This window comes from Dendrobium catenatum, unplaced genomic scaffold (assembly GCF_001605985.2).
Source record: "Dendrobium catenatum unplaced genomic scaffold, ASM160598v2 fragScaff_scaffold_1446, whole genome shotgun sequence".
Lineage (NCBI taxonomy): Eukaryota > Viridiplantae > Streptophyta > Magnoliopsida > Asparagales > Orchidaceae > Dendrobium > Dendrobium catenatum.
The window spans coordinates 3506398-3528851 of record NW_021319908.1 but is presented as its reverse complement, the minus strand read 5'-3'; the positions used below and the strand labels follow the sequence as shown (position 1 = coordinate 3528851).

The 22454-nt window shown below is 37.7% G+C and overlaps 1 protein-coding gene and 1 pseudogene across 1 annotated transcript; one reads left to right on the top strand and one right to left on the bottom strand.

Moving 5' to 3' along the window:
• The first annotated feature begins 2530 nt into the window (after positions 1-2530).
• Positions 2531-11395, top strand: LOC110110216 (malate synthase, glyoxysomal). The gene is made up of 4 exons (XM_020841597.2): positions 2531-2896; positions 3529-3854; positions 9615-10349; positions 11001-11395. Exons 1-4 carry the CDS (start codon positions 2531-2533, stop codon positions 11251-11253), a joined length of 1680 nt encoding a protein of 559 aa, XP_020697256.1. The 3' UTR covers positions 11254-11395.
• Positions 11396-11572: 177 nt separating this feature from the next.
• Positions 11573-22454, bottom strand: part of LOC110110218 — a 40023-nt pseudogene continuing 29141 nt past the window's right edge.

Here is a 22454-nt window from a genome sequence, read left to right as displayed (position 1 = left end):
TATATTAGAAGCAAATTTAAATGAGTCTATAGTTTTAATTACATTTGTCTCAAACATTCTCAGCCAATATAAGTCAAGGGACCAATTAAGATTTGCTTTAGACGTTTGTCCCAATGCTTTAAAACTTTAATAACAACGTTACTACTACTTCTTTCATAATATAGACCATACTCATGAGTTTTAAATAGACTAGGTGGTTAGCTGGCTCCCTAATCCAGGCCAGGATAAGTCCAAATTTTGCACTGCATTAGTTAGGTTCGGGCTATTATGATCTAGTTCCAAATTTAGACTTAGGATTTGGGATTGATTTTAAATCATAAGTCCCCAACCTCGAGGAATATAATCCCAAATTTATAATAATCTATCCGATTCAAATTAAAATTTCTCTCAATCTAAAATTTAAAGCTCAACACTTAGATTTGGTTAAGATACTTTTGAATTGTTTCAAAATCTCAAAGTATCTCCTTACCCCTCTTCCGATGACTCTAGAAATAAGTGTTCAAAATTTAATTCAATTCCCATTGAAACTGTAAATTCACGTCTGCGAATATCACTCCTTGAAAATCTCTGAATCGAATTTTCACCATTATTTTAATCATGAATATTCATAGGGAATTCAACCTCTCTATGATGTAATTAACTACAAAGGTTTGCGCTCATAATAGATTTAGAACCCACATCAACCTCTTTCAAAAATCAATTTTCAAAACTCAATTGATTTTCTTTGGGAAAATTAAAATCACTGACGATCATTATTGTCCTATTTGAACAATCATTAATGAATGATAAAAATGATAACTCATCTAGATTATCGTAGCTACAAACTTCACTTTAACCCTCCGGGGCCATATGCAGTTCTTTCATAAATTTGGCTATGAAATTTTAGATAAAATTTGTAATTCTAAATCTGAACCATGTTTTAAAATCTTATTTCTACCTCTCGAGGTAGTCCTTTCTAACAGGTTGTTCAATTTTTGAATTAAAATTCAAAGTCATTTTCAAATTCCCCAAAGAAGATTGGACTTTTTAAAAACTCCTTTCAACAACTAACACAAACTACGATCTCTCTGACCACCGTCTCTATACTATGGTATCCCTAATTATCGTTGTGTAACTACCATTAGCTACAATCTTTCTAACTCTGTCGCCTGCAAACTATGATCTTTCTGACTAACATCACTGACTACGGTCCTTCCGACCTCTATCGCCCATTGACTATGGTCCTTCTGACCACCTGTCTGGCTAAACTCTTTCTGACCTCTGCCACCTAACAATAATCCTTCTATCCATCGTCACTTGACTACAATCTTTTCGACCTCCATCATGTGTTGATCACTATGGTCCAATCTGACCACCACCACCAGACTACAGTCATTCGGATCACCATCGTCGACTACGGTCCTTCCAACCACCATCTACATACTTCGGTCCTTTCGACCATCATCGCCAGACTACATCGTTGCAATCTCCGTCACCTATCGATTAATGCCTCTTTGACCACCATCTCGACTATGATTTTTTCAACCTCCATCGTCGTCGTTGATTACAATTCTTATAATCATCGTCACTTGACTACGGTCTTTTTGAACTTCATCGCTTGTCGATTACGATCCTTCCGACCACCGTCACCCTATTACGCTTGTTCTGACCTCCGTCGCTCGAATATGGTCCTTCCGACCACAATCGCCCAGTACAATTCTTTGAAACTACATCGCTCACTTACTTTGGTCCTCCCAACCAAACAAACATGCCAGTACTAATTCTTCCAATTCCTATCATGTAATGCACTCTATATAATGTATATTGGTTGCATCAAGTCAAGGCTTTCCCCCTAAAAAGGTGCCTTATTTGTAATCAACTGCAAACACTAATGGATTCATTTAAACTGTGCATGACCCCATAGTTTTTCTCCATTTTTGGGATTTCCATGTAAAAAATTAGTGTCTTTTATGAATGCTTCACCCCTATATTTCATATATGTTTGTGTGCTTGATTTTCGCATAAAACTATGATAATTTTTTTTTTTTTCAGCACGCAATAAATCTATATAAAAGAATTATCAACAACAAATAACAAAGACGAAACAAATAACAAACACAGCTCACCTTATGTATGCATTGTGTGTGTGAGTTTGCCTTAAATGGCCTAAATGTCTCAAAAAAAAAAAAACAAATAACAAAGATGAAGTGGAAGAAATTTAAAGATAACTTTATCTAATATCATCGGAAAACAACAGAAGTTTTCCTCCTACTTCAGCTGAATGATAGCTTTGTCGTCTACTCTTCTCATTCATATCCGCCGCCAAAAACTCTATCCATCCACATCCCAAGACTACGGCCAGCTGTTTCGTGACGTCAACATCTCTTCCCAAGGCTTAATGGATAAAGATCCAAGCGTCAACCTATCTATCCAACATCGGTTCAAACCTTCTAGACTGACCTGGTCAGTGATAATAGCTAAACTCTCGCCTTCACTCCCCTACACTGCAGATTACTAATCAGAAACCAAATAACTTCTTGTTGCTCCCATAATGGTGATGACAACCTCGAAGTTGGCGGGTTACTACGACGCGCCGGAGGGTGTGGACGTCCGCGGGCGCTACGATGAAGAATTCGCAAAGATCCTGACGCGGGATGCCCTGGAGTTCGTTGCCGGGCTTCAGAGACAGTTTAGGAGGCAGATCCGGCACGCGATGGAGAGCCGGCGAGAGGCGCAGCGGCGGTACGATGCCGGGGGGCTGCCTGGGTTCGACCCCGCCACCCGGTTCATCAGGGAGAGCGACTGGGTGTGTGCGCCGGTGCCGCCACCCATCGCCAACCGGATGGTAGAGATCACCGGACCTGTCGAGCGCAAGATGGTCATCAACGCGCTTAACTCCGGCGCTAAGGTTTTCATGGTATGTTGCATACCGTGATTGTACGTATAACTATTTGTGGCGTGCAGTAAACTAGCAGCTCTTATTTTTTGTTGAAGATTTTTCATACTAATGCTTTTATTATCAAAGGACTTCATAATATTACATGGTAATAATTATTCAGAGAATAAAATATTGACCATATGGATAAATTTATACAGTCTTGTAAAATTCCAAGGCATGTCGATAAAGACATTTAAGAGTATGCATTCTTTAAATAATTTCAAGTTGGGATATATGTGTAGGTGCGAGAGAATCGCGCGGTTCAGCGAGCTCAACTCATTATTTACGATTCGATCCTTTTTTTCTTTAATTGAGCTAAGCCTGCTTATAAACTGACTCAATTCAATATCGATTTAGTTAAATATTAGTCATTAAATTTGATCAAGTGCAAATTAAATTTTTTTACGCCTGCACATATATAATTAAGAAATTAATTAAATCTATTAAGCAATGGTAGCTTAATTTGATGATGGATATGCTTATTACCCATGAAAAAGGCCTTAATTTCAATAGGCAGTTCGAGAAGCAGTAATCAGCACGTTATATATATGTGACTTACATTGACGGAACCTTGTTACTGTTAAATGAATTTCGTTCTTGTTCTATGGTAGGCTGATTTCGAGGACGCATTATCGCCAAACTGGGAGAACCTCATGAAGGGGCAGGTGAACCTCAGGGATGCCGTCAACGGAACCATAAGCTTTGAGGATAGGGAGAGGAAGAGGGTTTATAAGCTCAACGAGACGACGGCCAAGCTCTTCGTCCGGCCAAGAGGCTGGCACCTCAAGGAGGGTCACATTCTCATTGACGGCGAGCCCGCCGTCGGCTGCCTCGTCGATTTCGGGCTCTTCTTCTTCCACAACTGCGCCGCTTACCGGGCTAACCAGGGCCAGGGATTTGGTCCCTTCTTCTATCTCCCAAAAATGGAACACTCCAGGTAAGCAATTGGAGGATTTACATACATACCATCGCAATATAAGAAAATTATTAGATAAATATAATTAAATTACTCAAGAATCACAGTATTTGTACTATTATTATTATTATTCTTATTAAAATCTGATAACATTGAGTGAATTATTTATAATATTCAATAATATAATTGTATTATCAAATAATTCAATTATTCCAATAGATAACACATGGCTCATGACTCATGAACTATGATTATGTTAATAAAAATAATTCCCCTCCTACTAATAAAAATTAGATGATATATACACATATCAATTATTTTGAACATTTTTACGTATTAATGGAGAGCATTTTATAGGATTTTATCTTAGAAATCCCCTAAGTTTAGTGATAAATCTTTTGAAATTTATTTTATAAAATATTAAGGTAAATATAAATTAAAATTTTTTAAAAAAAACTCTTATACTTATTTTATAACACTTATAGGATGTATGCTTCTAATTAATCCTTAATATCTAATTCTCTTATAAATCTTATTTTACGTGTTATTATCAATCTTATTTATTTAATATCGTCAGTCCGAGTCATTCTATAAAGATCATCATAATTTATACTGAAATTGTTATAATTGTTTACATTTTCTAAGACGCTAAACAATATTTGGTTTTCTTAGAAAACCTAAGAAAACACAAAATGGTATTTGGTTTTCTGTAAAACATAGTAATTAGTAAAATATTTTATATTTTTATATTGTATGTTTTTTTACCAATGATATCCTTCTTGTTGATCAGAGTAGAGAGGGAGTTGAGCAATTTTAATTACTTTGGTGAACTTAAAGAGCCTAAAAGGTTTCATTTGACTTTATTTAAAACTATTGCATAACTAATTTAATTATGCTTAAAAATAGAAATAATTAATATTTTAGAATATATATATATATATATATATATATATATGCGTGTGTGCGTGTGCGCGCGCGCGTGTTGAATTTTTTTTAAGTTTTATAATGTTTATTAGCTGAAAGAGGCTTAAAAAATAGTATGCATACATATAATTTGATGGTTTGTTGTTTTTAAGAAAATGAGCATAATGAATAATTAATTAAAAAGGAGGAGCTTAGCCATAAAGTATTTAGCAAAAGAAGGGAGAATTAGTTGCTTAATGAAGTCTTAAATAAAATAGATTGTGCTGAAATACAAAGCATTACTTAGTCCCTATAATATCACATTAAACTCTACCTAGCATATGAATTTCTCAGGTACTTCTGAGCACACAAGTAAGATTGTCACTCGAAATTTATGTCATATCAATTATACTGACATACAAAGATAAGCTTTCAATTGGCTAGTCAAACTTTTCAGATGAGTTAATTAAACATCATTTTCATAAATATAGAATTGAATTACATCTATCAATTCTCTATTGAGTTAAGTTTCTCCATAAAAGTTTAATCTTAATGATATAAATGGTTCTATATAAGCTTCGTAGTGTTGTTAATACCCACACAACATAAGTGCTTCTAAACCATCTCATATGTATTCCTATCCTAGCCTCATATTAGAATTTTCCTTGCACGTCAACTATGTCGAATCATTGTCCTGAACAAGAGAAGGCAAGAATCATAGTAGGAAGTATATGATTGAGCAAATATATTTTTAGTAGCCTAAATTCTCTGCTAGAGATGAAGGTTATGATAAATGAGATTTTTTGTTCTACACCCATAATTGAGACATAGCTCTAGATGAACCGCTTTGGAGGCCACATTCGAAGGCCATGGTCACACATAATGACAACGGTGGAGAGTTTTGTATAGGAGTTGGATGGAAACAGGTAGGGGTGTCAATTCGGGTCAGCGGGTCGGGTTCGGGTCAAACCCGGAACTGACCCGGCACTGTTCGGGTCAACCCGAACCCGACCCATTTTTAAAAACGGGTCAGGTTTTCGGAACTGAACCCGACCCGATTCAGGTCCGGGTCAACCCGACCCGGCACGAATGACCCGAAGTTGACCTAAAATTGCTAATTTTCGGGTCAAAATCGGGTCAATATTCGATTTTCGGGTCAAAATCGGGTCAAAAACGGGTCAATCTCGATTTTTGGGTCAAATATTAGTTTTTTGTGTCACTTTCGGGTCAATTTCGGGTTGCTGGGTCAACCCAAACCCGACCCGATTTTTAAAACGGGTTGATTTGTTCAACCCGAACCCGACCCGTTTCGGGTTCGGGTTGACCCGAACCCAGATTTTTTCGGGTCGGGTTCAGGTCGGGTTTCGGGTCGTGACAAAAATTGACACCCCTAGAAATAGGTGAAGAATAAATGTTTAAGAAGACGGACATCTTGTGAGGCTTCATTTTCTCCAAATGAGGTACTATAGACTTGTTAGTGAAAGTTTAAAACTTTGAACATAAAGTTATACAAAGTGTTCATTTCTAGCAACTAGGATAAGTAGGATTTTTTCATTTTGCATAAGTGTGAAAAATTATTCGGGTATAAGAAAGTTGAGATAGACTCGCAAGCACTATAGTGACAGTTTGAATACTGCAATAATGTTGTCAGATGCAAAGTTAGTTACAAGTGTGCATTAATTTCTTGCTTAACCAACAAGCAGACAGTGGAAATTGGTTTAAAATGTACAGTAAACCCGAACAAGTTGTTTTTTTATAGTGTAATAATGTGTGTTTTGCATCTCTTGTGTTTTCAAGAATTATATCTTAATTCTTGAATAGTTTACGGCTTGACTGTCCATAATAATAAGATAATTATGTGTGTTCTTTTTCTTTCTTAAAAACAAATTAATAAATATTACCATATTATTCATGGTATATAAAGCATAGGTTGAAAACATCCTTTTAAAAAATATAAATATTATAAATTTAACAAATATTTAAGTTTCAAAGAGTCACATTATTAGTTTTTTTTTAATGAAACTTCAAATTCCTCCATGGGATGACATCTGTGCTAGGGGTATATCAAGTAAGTCCGTGCCTAAGTCTCCTATATAGTTGATCTTCTTCATGCACCTCTTTTTCCTCTTCATGTGCAGCAACTACGTCTGGTTGAGAATGTTGGAAAAGTAAGTTCTGCGAGTTGGATATGCTAGTAAACTAAAGGGGGCCATCTAAGTGGGAATACTCATTTCGTACGAAGGACATGCAATCTCTAAAGATTCGCATGTGGTGTAAGTGTTATCCTAATGTTGATCAAAATATTTCATCCCCTACACCTACTCCACCTAACGGGCCTTCTCCCAACATTATTGTCGGCCCTCCTCCTGTATTTGTATATGACTTAACATAATCAGTTGATCTTGCATACATGGACTACCGTAGAAGATTAGTCCCTGATATAAGGGTTCAATAATGTTCTGATGTTTGCAAGGTTGGAGTATTAGCCCGTAGATCTCCTAGGACCCTAATGTCTCTGATCACATCTTTGGTGATCTTGTGAATGCAACTTAGTTTGAATAGTGGCATAAGGAGCATTATAATCAATAAATATTGATTGCTCCACTCGTCTAGATAACCATGTTATCTCATCATAACCTTGCTTCATTGAGCTTGCATGCTCGTTGTGACTCCTAATAGATGCCTCGACAATTTCTTTAGTGCATAGGAAATAATCAATGCATGTGATACATAATTAGCAATGATTTCCATTAAAAATTAAATGTAAATTCTGATTTAAGCTATAAATATTCATATGCTTGGGTTGAATGACCAGAAGATGCCTTTGAAATTAACGATGTAGCTAAACTAGAGTGTTGTAAATAGATCCAGGAGTAGTAAATCATAATGCTTCCGTCTATACAGTGAGGTGGACTCCTCAAAACTCCCAAAAATTGAATGAATAGTTTTTCTCCGTTCATCCCATGCCTTCATGTATGAGACCTTGATTTTAAACTCGCCCTTAATACATGCAATTATCTCTCTCGGTTTGAAATCTAGCTATTTTTGAAGTACAACACTTCTGTAGTAGCATATAAAATTCGATGTGCAGTTATGATGAGCGACAAACATCTCCAGATGTGTGCATATATGATAACCAAATATCAATGAAATCTTTCGTACTCCACCAAGACACTTATTCTTGGAAGAAGGAAGGCATCATAGACATGGTCATGTTCTGGGGTCATAATGAGTGCATGTGATAGTTAGTCATTGCTTGTTAGAGCATGTCTTTTTTATACTCCATGTTTATTACTAATCAACAATTAAAGCACATTAAAGTGCTTCCTGTCTACCGAATGTCATTCCCTCATACAAATGATCAATAATGATGACCTCCAACTTCTCCTTGTGACACCCAATTGGACCATCAATAGAATCAGAAGCGTCCTACTCCTTATTTGTGCGTATAAATTATACAAACTCATTATTTGCGAGCATGACATCTAAATTTTCAGCATTCTACACTATATTGTTTTGAAGAATTTCATGCCCGGTCAGGGAATGTGACGACCACATATTCGATGTAATTATGATAGTCAAGTGCATTCGGATCCTCGCACGAGCTTTCACTAGTCCCGTTGTTTATGGTCTCATAAGTGGGCAGGACTGGTTCAAGCTTTTCACGAAGCACACGTGCTTCAGAAGCAAACCTGATATCCACTACCGTAAGGCATAAATGAGTGTGATCCTTGAATGTAGTATTGGAAGCTAAAGTACATAGTTGGTCGCTCGCATATGCTTAAGATGCATTGTTGGTGGATTGATCATCATTTATTTAATTATTTAAATAGGATATCATTTTAACCGGCCGGTTCTTAAAAATCGGAACTGATTCAATGATTGGCCGATTGAACTAGCGATTTAAACCGGTTTACCCCAGTTTGATGTTGAGCCAATTTTTAAGGCGAATCGAACTGGCCATATTACCAATTCATGATTTAACTGGTCAAACCAGCTGATCCGGTCCAATATTCAAAACAGGTCTAATTAAGATACAAATATTCTATTTTAAAAAAAAACAATTACTTTTACAGCAAAAGCGTTTTTTTAACTTTTGCATTTTGCAAAGTGAATTCCATTGCATTATGTCATCCATCTATTTCATTGTTAATATTATAGCTAGCTTGGTCGGACATCTATAAGTGTTTTTGCGCATATTGTAAAGCTTCATAGAAATAAATGTGCCGTTTTAAATTTATAATATTACTTACTAATATACCATAATTATTTTTTTAAAATTAATATTTAATCTTATTATTATTAAATTATGTAATAAGAGATATTACTATGGTACTCAGTTTTCTTTCTGAATTCTATCTAATTTCTCTCAGACTTAGCTGCACTCTTCGGTCGAGATCTGGTTAATTTTATAGCACCCAAAGGAATAAAAAATGACGAACTAGTTGCGTGATTAGCGCGACCGGCCGGCAAAGTTGGTGGTTATGAGGAGTGCAGAAATGAAAAGCGGGGGAATTAATCGAAGAAAATGCAAACCTAAATTCAGTTTTCTCATAAAATTCAAAACGGATTTCCGTTTTCTATAGAAAACGCAATGATGTTTTCAATTTTCTGAAAAAATCGAATTTAGCTTTGAGTTTTCTTGTTTTCTCCCTTAGGCCTAAAATCCGGATCCTGTTTTACGTTTTGTATCGTTTTAATTTGTGATAATCTACATTTCTTATACTTAATTAAGCGTGAACGTGATCTTTTCAAAAATTCCGCCTAATATAAACTTATTGTAGTAATTTTTTAAACTTTAACTTAGCTTATAGAATAAAATTTGACTGTGAATTGATGAAAAGCTAACCACGCCCGTCACCATTTCCGGGCTTGCAGGGAAGCCAGAATCTGGAATAACGTCTTCAACCGAGCAGAAGAATCCGCTTCCATCCCAGCCGGCAGCATCCGCGCGACCGTCCTTATCGAAACCCTCCCCGCCGCCTTCCAGATGAACGAGATCCTCTATGAGCTCCGCTCTCACTCCGCTGGCCTCAATTGCGGTCGCTGGGATTACATCTTCAGCTATGTCAAAACCCTCCGCGCCCATCCCGACCGTCTCCTTCCCGACCGCGTCTCGGTTGGCATGTGGCAGTCGATGATGCGCTCCTATTCTCATCTCCTCATCTTTACATGCCACCGCCGTGGCGTCCACGCTTTGGGTGGCATGGCCGCGCAGATACCCATCCGCGGTGATCCCGCCGCGCACGCCAAGGCGATCGAGGCCGTGCGGAGCGACAAGTTGCGCGAGGTGCGGGCGGGGCACGATGGGACGTGGGCGGCGCATCCAGGGCTGATTGGGGAGATTGGGACGGTGTTTGAGGAGGGTTTGGCGGGGAGGGAGAATTTGATTGGGGTGATGAGGAGGGAGGACGCGGCGGGGATTGGTGAGGAGGATCTGCTTGAGAGGCCGCGGGGGAGAAGGACGATTGAGGGGTTGAGGCTGAACACGAGGGTGGGGATACAGTACATGGCGGCGTGGCTCACCGGGACGGGGTCCGTCCCGCTCTATAACCTCATGGAAGATGCAGCGACCGCTGAAATCAGCCGCGTGCAGAACTGGCAGTGGATCAGGTTTTCCTCACCGTTTTAATCAATTCATTCATTACAAATCTAAGTAAAAAAAAATCCCTTCTTACTATACTTTAGTGCAATAAAATAAAAAAGGAAGAATATATAGCAAAAGATAAAAGTTGTAATAGAATTGATTAAAAGCACATTTTAATTAAAGAAATAAGATAATCCGTCAAGATAGATGAAAAAACAAAATTTTGTTCGGTTATTTTTTCTTATAAATATATATTATTATCTTCTTTTAATGTGAAGCATATATTATTCATTCACTCAATTCCGATAAAAAATAATTAAGTCTAACCAATAATATCAATTTTATTAATCTAACTAAATAGCGATGAAAAACGTCTGTTACGAATAGCGCATAATCAACGGAATTTTTTTTAACATAATAAAAAATTGAAGACAATTAAAATTAAAAAAAACAACAACAAAAAAACATATGTAAGACGATAACAAATAATTTATTCTATTATTTTTTTATTAAATAATTTGTTATCTTTTTTATTGCGGAATAAGTAAATCATATTTCCGATGCCAAAATCACGTGGTCCTGTAACTTTTTTTAAGGAAAATAGTTTCCGAAAGATATTTAATAAGTTTTTAGGTTGTTTTTAAGGTTTACTTTCTAAAAACATGATATTTTTACAGGTATAAAGCTTTGCTGGACGCCGAGAGAGTGGAGCTGGCACTGACGCCGGAGCTGTTTGCAAGAGTGGTTGAGGAGGAGATGGGAAGAATTGAGAGGGAGGTTGGGATGGAGAAGTTCCGGCGTGGGATGTTTAAAGAAGCCTGTTCTATTTTCGTACGACAGTGCATGGCTGCCGAGCTTGACGATTTCCTGACACTGGATGCATATAACCAGATTGTCATCCACCATTCTAGGGAAGGATCCAGCCTCTGATTATCTGAAGCAGAATAATGCATTGGTCTTTATCTTTTTAGGCTTGTCTTGGAATAAGGCCGATCTATAGGCTACAGTTCTTCATTTCTAATGTTCTAAAGAGTCTTACGGGGGTATTTGTATGAAATAAAAGGTTGCGGAACTTCATCTCCAAAACAGTTTAACTGTTGAACTTGAAATGTAATGTGTAATAGGCTTTCAATTAAGTGTAGTAATGCAACAATAAAATGGTAGAAACCACTAAATTAAAAGGCTTTGTTTAGTAAAGCCTTTTTACATCCAAGTTTTGGGGAACTAGCAGTTGAAGTATAATATTATATCACGATAGACCCGCAGCTTTCTTGATGTGGTATGCGATTGTAGCGGTGATGAACCCCAGAGTCGCACCAGCGAATACCTGAGAGTAAATGACGTTACCATGCTTTGGTTTGTGGTTTAAAGTGAAAAAAAAAGTTAAAATAAAGCGCCATATAAAATTGAGAGATAAAATGATAAAAAACAACATAATATTTAAGCTTATATATATATGGGGCGGATGTTGGATGTCAATCTACTTAAATGAGGCAAAGGTTTAATTTTTCTTGTTCAGCCAAGTCGGAAGTGTAATTAGTGAAATATATCAAGAATTCAAGATTGTATCATACTGGAAGCTTCACGCAATAATATCTTGAAAATAACCTGAGCAGGGGTATGGCCAAGAAGTTCACTAAGTGGCCTTGTCTCAGCTAAAGGGTGCTCTGCTGGAAGTTCAAAAACAATCTGATTCAATACCTAAAAAAAAAAGGATGAAATGATGAAATACGTGATAACCTAATTTAACTCGGGGCTATTGTAAATACATAAAAAAGAGCTTAAACTACTAAATTTTGTTTAGTTTGAATTGTTAAAATTTATATTTCCTGTAGATTAAGGCACAATTTTCTCACTGTTTCTTAAAGCAGCTTTTTAGAAAAAAATTTTTAGTTTTTCTATTAAAATGTTGCTTTAAAAGCAGTAAGAAAGCCGTCCCAAACTAAACCTAAATGTCATCAATCCACCATAACCATATGCAAAACAATCTGGACATGTGTTTGAGATGGATTGTGATGTGAACATGTATGAAAACAATAATTGCTTTGTGAAATTAATAAAAATTTGAACAACTTTGCCAATTGTAAACATTATGTTTCACCAAATTAGATTCATGAATTTTCAATTAGAAATCATGTAATAGCTTACAGTTACAAACGAGATTAAAATGATCTTGTAAATAACAACAAAATAAATAAGTAAAACTAACGGCAATGAATAACAAAAATACAGAGCTTAACAATTAGAAATGTTCACTCTGAGTTCCCTCACTCTCGCTCCTGAAAATGTTGTTTAGCAGAGAAAGATTAAAAGTAACCCTAGTGATGCCACCATGGGACAAATGACGCTTAAGGTATTGTTCATCAGATAAGTAGCCGGAGGAGGAGAAGTTGATGGTCGACCAATGATTTGCCACTGTCCAGTTGGTCGTTGCCCGTCGATCTTCTCGGCGAGATGATATAGCATGCAATTTACGTAGCTTTTAACTAAATCTTCAAATTCCCAGTCTGGATCAAAGAAGGGCGACTGAAGGAATTCGATTTATCCTTGGGAGTTGTATGCAAACCCATGGTCAACATCAAGATCGGCCATTCATGGAGGCGACGTCGGCTTGTTAAACTTGACCTTCGATAGAATTTTTGTTGGACGAGAAGAAGTTATGAGAGTGAGAGTTAAGGGGAGGATTCCGGCTAGGTGAGGGTAGGTTTCAAGGCAATTGGGAGAGGGAAGAGGAAAGGATAGTTTAGGAAAATTTAAAATTAATTTCAGATTTTCTAGTGTAAGGAAAGAAGAGATTTTGAAATTCAAAATCACTCCAAATAGGCAAGGGGAGGAGAGGCGGCGGTTAGAGGGGATTGTGAAGATTTAATTTGGGCTTGGGATTTAAGTGGGGAGAGAGGCGGCATGGGTAAGAGGGGGGGCGGCGGTATTTAGAGAGAGGGAGAGGATTTTGGGAGAAATTAAAAAACTTCCAAAACAAGCTATTTAATTTAGGAAATGAGACATTAAATCAAATCTAATTTAAATTTAAATTAGACCTAAATTTAAAAAGTTTCCTAAATTAGAACTTGTAAATACGGAAAGTATTTGAAATTCAAAAGTTAATTGAATTCAAATAAGGACTCTTTCCTAATTGCCATTGGGATATTTTAGGAAAGCAATTAAGAGCCAATTGAATTTGAAAATCCCACTTAATGATGGGGTAGTCGGTGACTAGGGGGCTTATGGGGAATTCGGTGGAGGGGAAGGGTGGAAGTCGGCGGTGGGGCTGGTAGGGGAAGTTGTCGGCGGCTTGGAGAGCGGGTGGTGAGCCGACGGGATGGAGGTGGCAAGAGGGAGGCTAGGGAGGAGATGCTTGGCCGACGGATGGGCTGCTGGAGGGGAATTGGTTGGGCCAGTGATGACGAAGGAAGAAGAAGAAAAGAACCGAAAAACCAAGAGCTCACCCGAAGGGGCTGTTGGGTACTTCGCTTGAGCCTCTCCTAGGCTTCACATCTCCTCTCAAGAGCTCCCAAAAAAGAACTCAAAATCTGAAAATTTTATTAATTCATCATTAACCTCATACAAAGCAAAAGACCTCTATATATATACCTCAATAATAAAGACAAGAAAAAAGACTCAAATGCCCTCGGGGCTATAATAAGAACTCACTACCCATGTGCGTAAAGTAGGAAAAAAACTGAAATGCAAAATAAATAAAATATAAAATATAAAATATATCAAAAGTAAAGGCTCCGAATCGTAGCCGTTGATCTACGATTCCGTCGATGGTACACATGTCGAAATCTCTAACTGATGTCCTTATCATTCTTCCCAGGTGGGAGGAAGCTCGACCCCATCGAGTAAGCATCTCTAAAATTCTCGTACCACTCTAGCAGATCGGGGTCCAATCTTTATAGCTCATCACGGTCGATCCACTTGTTCTCAGTCTCTGGTTTCCCAGTCCATTGAATTACCTACCTTTGGCGTCCGTCTTTAGCGGAAATAATATCATCACTAAGTATTGCCTTAATCTTCTCCGCATTGGGTAAAATATGGATTTTGGGAGTGGAGATAGGTCGGGCTTCTCACCAGGTAGGTTCACACGAGGCTCATTATTTTGTGGATTAGAGGGGTTAAACTCTGGACCCTCAAAGTCTATAAGATCTTCGATGTTAAATATATGATTAATGTTAAAACCGTCAGGAAGGACTAGCATATAAGCATTACTATTTATTTTTTATGTTATTTTGAAAGGTCATGCGCTTCTCGCTTGTAACTTTTTAACGGTCCCTTGTGGGAACCTCTCTGGACGAATTTGAACCATTACAAGGTCTCCAACTTCAAATTCTTTGAATTGTCTCTTGAGATCCGCATTAAGTTTATAGTTAACATTGCTTTGTTCTATCTTTTTGTAAATTTTCTTATGCAATTATAGTAGATGTGATGCAAATGCAGATGCAGACTCAGATGTACTTTACTTAGGACCTATGAGGATTAAGTTTATAGGATGTCTAGGTTGGTACCTGAATACAATTTCAACTGGACTCAGACTCGTGGTTCAATTCACAGTTGTTATAAGCGAACTGAACTGTAGGTAACTTGGAATCCCAATCTCTAATGTGTTCACCTACCAAGGTCTTAGGAGGTTGCCGAAGCTCCTATTCATGACTTCTGTTTGCCCATTGTTTGTGGGTTAAAGGTAGTGAAAAATTGGAGTTTGGTACTCGTTTTGTGCCATAAAGACTTCCAAAAATAACTAGTGAACTTAACATCTATATCTGACACTATGGTTTTCAGAAGGCCGTAAAGTCTAACTACCTCATCGAAATATAATTTTGCAATGTGGGAGGCGTCAAAAGTTTTAGAGCAGGGAATGAAGTGTACATTTTTTAGAATTGCTCGACTATCACACATACAAAATCATGTTTTCTAACGGTCTTGGGCAGTCTGAGGGCGAAATCTATACTCACGTCTTGCTATGGGCAGTTGGGCACGGGGAGTGGTGTATAGAGGCCTGTGTTTTGCTTCCTTTGTTTGGCCAATTAACAAGTATGACACCACTTCACTAACCTACTAACATCAAGCTTAATATTAGGCCAGTAAAATCGATTTTCAACCGCAGCGATAGTTTTTGTTTGACCAAAATGTCCAGCTAATCCAGCAACATGTAATTCCCAAATAAGGTATTCATGAAGAGACGTGTTGGGGATGCAGAGCTTCTCGGATTTGAATAAATATCCATCGTCCAAGAATAAATAATGAATTATACATTCACTTCCAGCAGTTAGTAGCAAATAACTGTCCTTAAAGTCAGGGCAATCTTTGTAATCTTCTTTAATGCACTCAAATCCATTACTTCAGCCCTCATCTCACGAGTAACCATCATCTGATGGCTTAAAGCATCAGTTTCTTTATTCTCGGATCCTGCTTTATATTTGATCATGTAAGTATACTCTTGCAGGAATTCAACCTAACGACCATATCGGGCATTGAGTTTCTTTTGGGAATTAATGTATCGCAATCCTTCGTGATCCGAAAAGATAACAAATTCTTGAGGGAGTAGGCAATATCTCCAATACCTAAAGGATTGAATAATGGTATAAAACTCTTTGTCATAGGTGGAGTATCGTTGCCTGATGTTGTTCAATTTCTTGCTGAAGTAAGCGATTGGGTGTCCTTCTTGAGATAGGACTCCATCTATACAAATGCCTAAAGCATTGCATGTTACTTCAAAGACTTTAGAAAAGTTGGGTAGTCTCAAAACCGGGGCTTCTACCATTCGTCTCTGTATTTTTTCAAAGGCTTTAGTGGCGGTAGTGGTCCACTGAAATTCTCCCTTCTTTAGGCAATCTGTTATCGGGGCCACTATAGTGCTAAAATTTCTAATAACCTCTGATAGAATGTGGCCAATCCATAAAAACTGCTAACATGTTTGATATTCTTTGGTTCGGGCTACTCATTAATTGCTCACACTTTCTCAAGGTCAGCAGATATGCCTTGAGAGGATATAATAAATCCAATGAAAGTCACATTATTAGTGAGGAGCATACACTTCTTAGGATTAGCATATAATTGCTCTTTCCTCAAAACTTCACAAACTTGTTTTATATGATTCAGATGTTGGTCTATCGAATTACTATAGATCAAAATATTATCAAAGTAGACTACTACGAATTTTCCTAAGAAGGGTCTGAGAACTTGGGTCATAACTCACATAAACGTGCTTGGTGCGTTACTCATACCAAAAGGCATAGCCGTCTATTCGTATAATCCATCTTTAGTTTTAAACGCAATTTTCCTAAGGCTATCAAAACGGGTAGGCGAGTCAGGTTCGGGTTGAACCAGAGTTGACCCGGGTCTAAACAGGTCAACCCGAACCCAACCTAATTTTACAAACAGGTCTAGATTTTCAACTCGACCCGACTCGCGCGGGTTACGAGTTGACCCGACCCGACCCACAAAGGCGAAGCAAAGTAGCGCGGTTTGGGCTGGCGAGACAAGGCCGATGGTAGAGACGAAGCGATTGAGTGGTCGGAGCAGTCAGAGTATGGCAAGGCAAAGGTGGACCTTGTGTGGTTGAGGCGTCGAAGCACAATAATGATGTATTGGATGTCCCTTAGAGGTGTCAGTTGGTTGGGTAAATCTTCTAGGAATAAGTCAGCAAAGGTTTCGAGGGCTTAACCTCTTTTTGGATAGGTTCTTCCGGATCCGCACTTACTTCCTGAGCTACTAAGGTGTAAAGGGGTGAACCTAACACTAGTTCAGTATTCAGGTCTTTAGCATTTAATAGGTTTAGGATTGGGCTGAGTTTCAGTGGATTGGGTTTTATATCCACCTTAGTAGATTTGTGTTGAGAGGGCAAAAGCTTAATCTTCTTACCACTGTGCTTGAACACGCAAGTGTTAAATCTCCTATAGATGAACATCGTTATCGAACAGCCAGGGATATCCAAGGATGATTTGACCAACATTCATAGTCAACACATTGCACCAAATCTTTTCTTTATTTCCCACAAACTCAATGGGGATAAGGCTCCTTTCTTTCACTTCCAAAGCGGTTGAGTTAATCCAAGTGACCTTGTAGGGATTCAGGTGCGGAGTTGTTTTCAGGTGCATGTAGAGATCATTGCAGAAGAGATGACGTTAATACAGCTTCCACTATTGATGATAACTTTACAGTTCTTGTCACTGATTTTAGTGAATGTGTGAAACATGGAGGTTCTACGCCAATCGTCGTTCAATTTAGGTTGTGATAAGGCATATCTAATAGCTTGTAGATCTAAGGGATCTATCTTTTACAAACAGTGGATTACAGCAGTGTCTTCATCACAAAAGAAGTCTTCTTCGTCATCGATGTGATGAACTAGTTCGGTGTCGGGTTCATCCTCCTTATCGATAACTTCTTCGATTATGATTACCTTATAGGGGATGGAACATTGAGAGGCAATGTGTCCATACCCATGACACCTAAAATATTTAGTTCTCACAGGGTTTTGGGTTTCTCCCATTCACGGGTTTTATTTTTATAGTCAGGGCGGGGTTGGAATTGTCCAGCGGTGGGTAATTCCAGCAGTGGGTCGACCAGTCATGGGTCTAGAAGGCTTATTTTGAGGTTGATTAGAGGATGGTTTAAAAGCGTTAGGTTGGGAGTCTTGGTTCCTAGAGTAGGCATGATTCTTAAATTCTTCTAGGTCTAACACAAGACTACAAGCAGCTTCAAGTGTAATAATTCATCTATAAAATAGTTCATTCCTAAGGTCTTCCCTAAGTCCAGCTCTAAACATGGAAAGGAGTTGGGCAATGGTAGTGGTCTCCTCGCCACTATAGCAGATCATAAAATCATCAAAAGCAGATATACAGTTGTTCACTGGCTTACTATCTTGGATCAACCTATTCCAACGATCTAAAAGCCTAGGTAGTAGGGAGGGAGATATTTTTGTGTGAGCTCCTGTTTCATTGTTCTCCAATCAGTGATGAGGTATTCTCCTCGAGTTTTGCACATATGTTTTAGGTTAGTCCAGTACTGACTAACCCTACCAGTCAACTTCATTTCAACGAATCTCATTTTTCTTGCTTCTGAAATGTTGTACCATTTAAAATAGCTATCCATACCTTTAAGCCAATCTAGAAAGACTTGGGGGTCTAAGGTGCCATCAAAGGAAGGGGCATCTATACGGATTTTTTTAAGTAGTTGAGCATCTTTGTCTCCGCAAGTAGGATCTACAGGTTCCCTACAAGGCATGGGGTTGTTACAGTGGTAAGGATCTTGAGGTGGAATGTCCTCGAATCGACCTTCTTCCACATAAGGTGAAGGTGGTCTACATGGAATGTAAAGAGGATAATTTCCTATCCTTTCTATATGATCTAGATGTTCCTCAGCTTGACGGCGAAATTCAATTAAGTCAACTTGGGTCTCTCTAATCTGTTGGGTAATGGTTCCAAGTTGTCCTACGATTAGATCTAAAGTTCGCTGAATTTGTTCCGAGTTCATTGGAATATGCTAGGTGACAATTTAGGATACTAAGGTATAAAGTCCAGCACCTAATTCTATATGCCAATTCACCTAATTCCTTCTAAATGATGCTAAAATGTAATAGACAACAAACAATACTAGAAAATTAAATTTCTAAATAAAATGTTTTGCAAGAACTAAGCTTAAATGATACTAGGACAAACTCTAAGTCAAACCCTAAAACATGCTACTACATGAACCATGCTCTGATACCAATATGATGTGAAACATGTATGAAAACAAGAATTGCTTTGTTAAATTAATAATAATTTGAACAAAACTTTGCCAATTGTAAACCTTATGTTTCACCAAGTTAAATTCTTGAATTTTCAATTAGAAGTCATGTAATAGCATACGGTTACAAACGAGATTAAAAGGATACTTGCAAATAACAACAAAATAAATAAGCAAAGCTAACGACAATGAATAAAAAAAAATCTACGGCTTAACAATTAGAAATGTTCACTCTGAGTTCCCTCACTCTCGCTCCTAAAAATGGTGTTTAGCAGAGAAAGATTAAATGTAACCCTAGTGATGCCACCACGGGACAAATGACGCTTAAGGTATTGTTCATCGGAGAAGTAGCCGGAGGAGGGGAAGTTAATGGTCGTCCGAAGATTTGCCACTCTCCAGTTGGTCGTTGCTCGTCGATCGTCTCGGCGAGATGATATAGCATGCGATATACGTAGCTTTCAATCTTCGAATTCCCAGTTTGGATCAAAGAAGGGCGACTGAAGGATGTCGATTTATCCTTGGGAGTTGTATGCAAACCCGTGGCCGACTTCATAGTCAGCCATTCATGGCGGCGACGCCAGCTTGTTGGACTTGACCTTCGAAAGAATTTGTGTTGGCGGAGAAGAAGTTATGAGAGTGAGAGGTAAGGGGAAGATTCAGCTAGGTGAGGATAGGGTTCAAAGAGATTGGGAGAGGGAAGAGGAAAGGATAGTTTAGGAAAATTTGAAATTAATTTCAAATTTTTTAGGGTAGGGAAAGAAAAGATTTTGAAATTCAAAATCACTCCAAATAGGCAAGGGGAGGAGGGGCGGCGGTTAGAGGGGATTGTTAAGATTTAATTTGTGCTTGGAGATTTAAGCGGGGAGAGAGGCGGCATGGGTAAGAGGGGGGCCTGCGGTATTTAGAGAGAGGGAGAGGATTTGGGAAGAAATTAAAAAGCTTCCAAAACAAGCTATTTAATTTTAAAAATGGGATATTAAATCAAATCTAATTTAAATTTAAATTAGACCTAGATTTAAGATCTTTCCTAAATTAGAACTTGTAAATACAAAAAGTATTTGAAATTCAAAAGTTAATTAAATTCAAATAAGAACTCTTTCCTAATTGCCATTGGGATATTTTAGGAAAGCAATTAGGAGCCAATTGAATTTGAAAATCCCACTTAATGATGGGGTGGCGACAACTAGGGGGGCTTATGGGGAATCCGATGGTGGGGAAGGGTGGAAGTCAGCGGTGGGGCTGGTAAGGGAAGTTGCCGGCTGCTTGGAGAGGGGGTGGTGAGCCGACGGGATGGAGGTGGTAAGAGGGGCGCTAGGGAGGGGATGCTTGGCCGACGGGTGGGTTGCTGGAGGGGAATTGATTGGGCCAGTAGTGGGGAAGAAAGAAAAAGAAAAGAACAAAAAAACCAAGAGCTCAACCGAAGGGCTGTTGTGTACTTTGCTTGAGCCTCCCTAGGCTTCACCTCTCCTCTCAAGAGATCACAAACAATAACTCAAAATATGAAATTTTATTAATTCGTCATTAACCTCATACAAAACAAAAGACCTCTATATATAGGTCACAATAACAAAGACAAGAAGAAAGACTCAAATATCTTCGGGGTTATAATAAATACTCACTACCCATAAGGGTAAAGTAGGAAAACTGAAATGCAAAACAAAACATAAAATATATCAAAAGTAAAGGCTCCGAATCGTAGCCGTCGATCTACAATTCTGTCGATGGTACACATGTCGAAATCTCTGACTGATGTCCTCATCAGATTGGATGATAGAGGATTATTCTATCCAGTAAGCACTTCCATAAATAAATAAATATTAACATGGGAACGTATGTGATAGAGATCTTAATGACTATACAAGAAAGTTGATTTGAGACTGTTTAAGACAAGCAAGTTGATTTAAGTAATGTTTTACATTGTTTTACTACAGATTTTCAATTTCGAGAGTGTATAATTGCAAAGTTGTAAAGTAAAAGGAAAACAAAAGTTTTGATTATGAAGGTGTATGGCATCAAGTAAATAGTAATGTCATACTCCCCAAAAAATTCTACTTAAAAATCATTTAGGTCCCCCTTTTATGGGTAGACTAATCAAAATCGGGATGTATTATGCACTTGTGCTTGGGAAGCTTTATTTTACCCACCTCATCAAGCGTTCATTTGGCATGAGTTTTATTGCAGGGTTTTTAACAGAGTATAATGATTCACTCAAGTAAAATGGATGCAAAGTAAAAGTTTTTCTCCCCCACTCTTAAGTCCTTAATATGAGAGCTTATTATGAATATATACAATGATCAAAATCAAAATCTTAACAATAACTTCCAAGACATTTTAGACATATCCTAACAAACCAAAAAAATTAGTTTATTACTTTCATTTTCAATGTAACCTAACAGAAAAAAAAAATAATTTTATTCCAATAAATAACTCCTAAAAATTATAATATTTTGTTTAACATATTGAAAGATAAGTATTTTGAATACAATCAACCAAACAACCCCCTTCACAGTTCAAATTTCAATGAAAAGTATGTTCGCAATGGTGATCCCAATTGAGTTCTATTTCCTAAATGTGTACTGATTTCGGTTGTTTCCTAATATGTAGGTGTTGATTTAGGCTTCGTTTGGGTCAATTTTCTTACTGCTTTTTAAAGCAGCTTTTAAAATTTGTGTACTGAAAAGCTGCTTTAAGAATCATTAAGAAAGTTGACCCAAACGAAGCCTTAGTTTGGCTTTGAAGAAGGTTCAAAAAAAATCATTGAGAAAGTTGACCAAAACGAAGCCTTAGTTCGGCTTTGAAGAAGGTGCAACCACTGCTTTTTATTCTCTAAGCTTTCGTGATTTCGGCTTTGACATTTGGGCCTTCAGAGTGGGCTGATTTCTTGCCATGTCAATTAGCTTATGTTTTTTATTGGCTCGGATCTCTAAAATGGTAAGATGATGTTATTTGGATTTGAATTGTGGTTTACTGTTCAATACATACATAATTAGAATCAACATCTACTTATGCACATGGAGGTTACCGAGTCTGCAACTCTACCATAGGGCCATGGATTTAGCAATAGTTTGAGAAAATTTTAAAAACTCGCTATTATATAAAAAATTACTAGCACAATCGAACATAAACAAAGGAAAATAATAAAAACCAACATAGTCGTTGACAAGGCCAGCGGATGGCCACTTGATGTGGTAGGTAGTCGTTGGCCAAGGCAACGAATGGTTTTGGGAGAAAAAAAAGAAAAAAAAAAAAGAAAAAAGAAAAGGTGAAGTGAGGTTTTGGATCGCAGAAGGAGAAATAGGAGAAGAGAAAGCATATTTCCATTATTCCGTTCTCGTAACCAAGAAGCAAAGGAAATCAATACAGCGACAAAGCTGGGCAGCATTTGAGCAGGAACCATCCCGTAG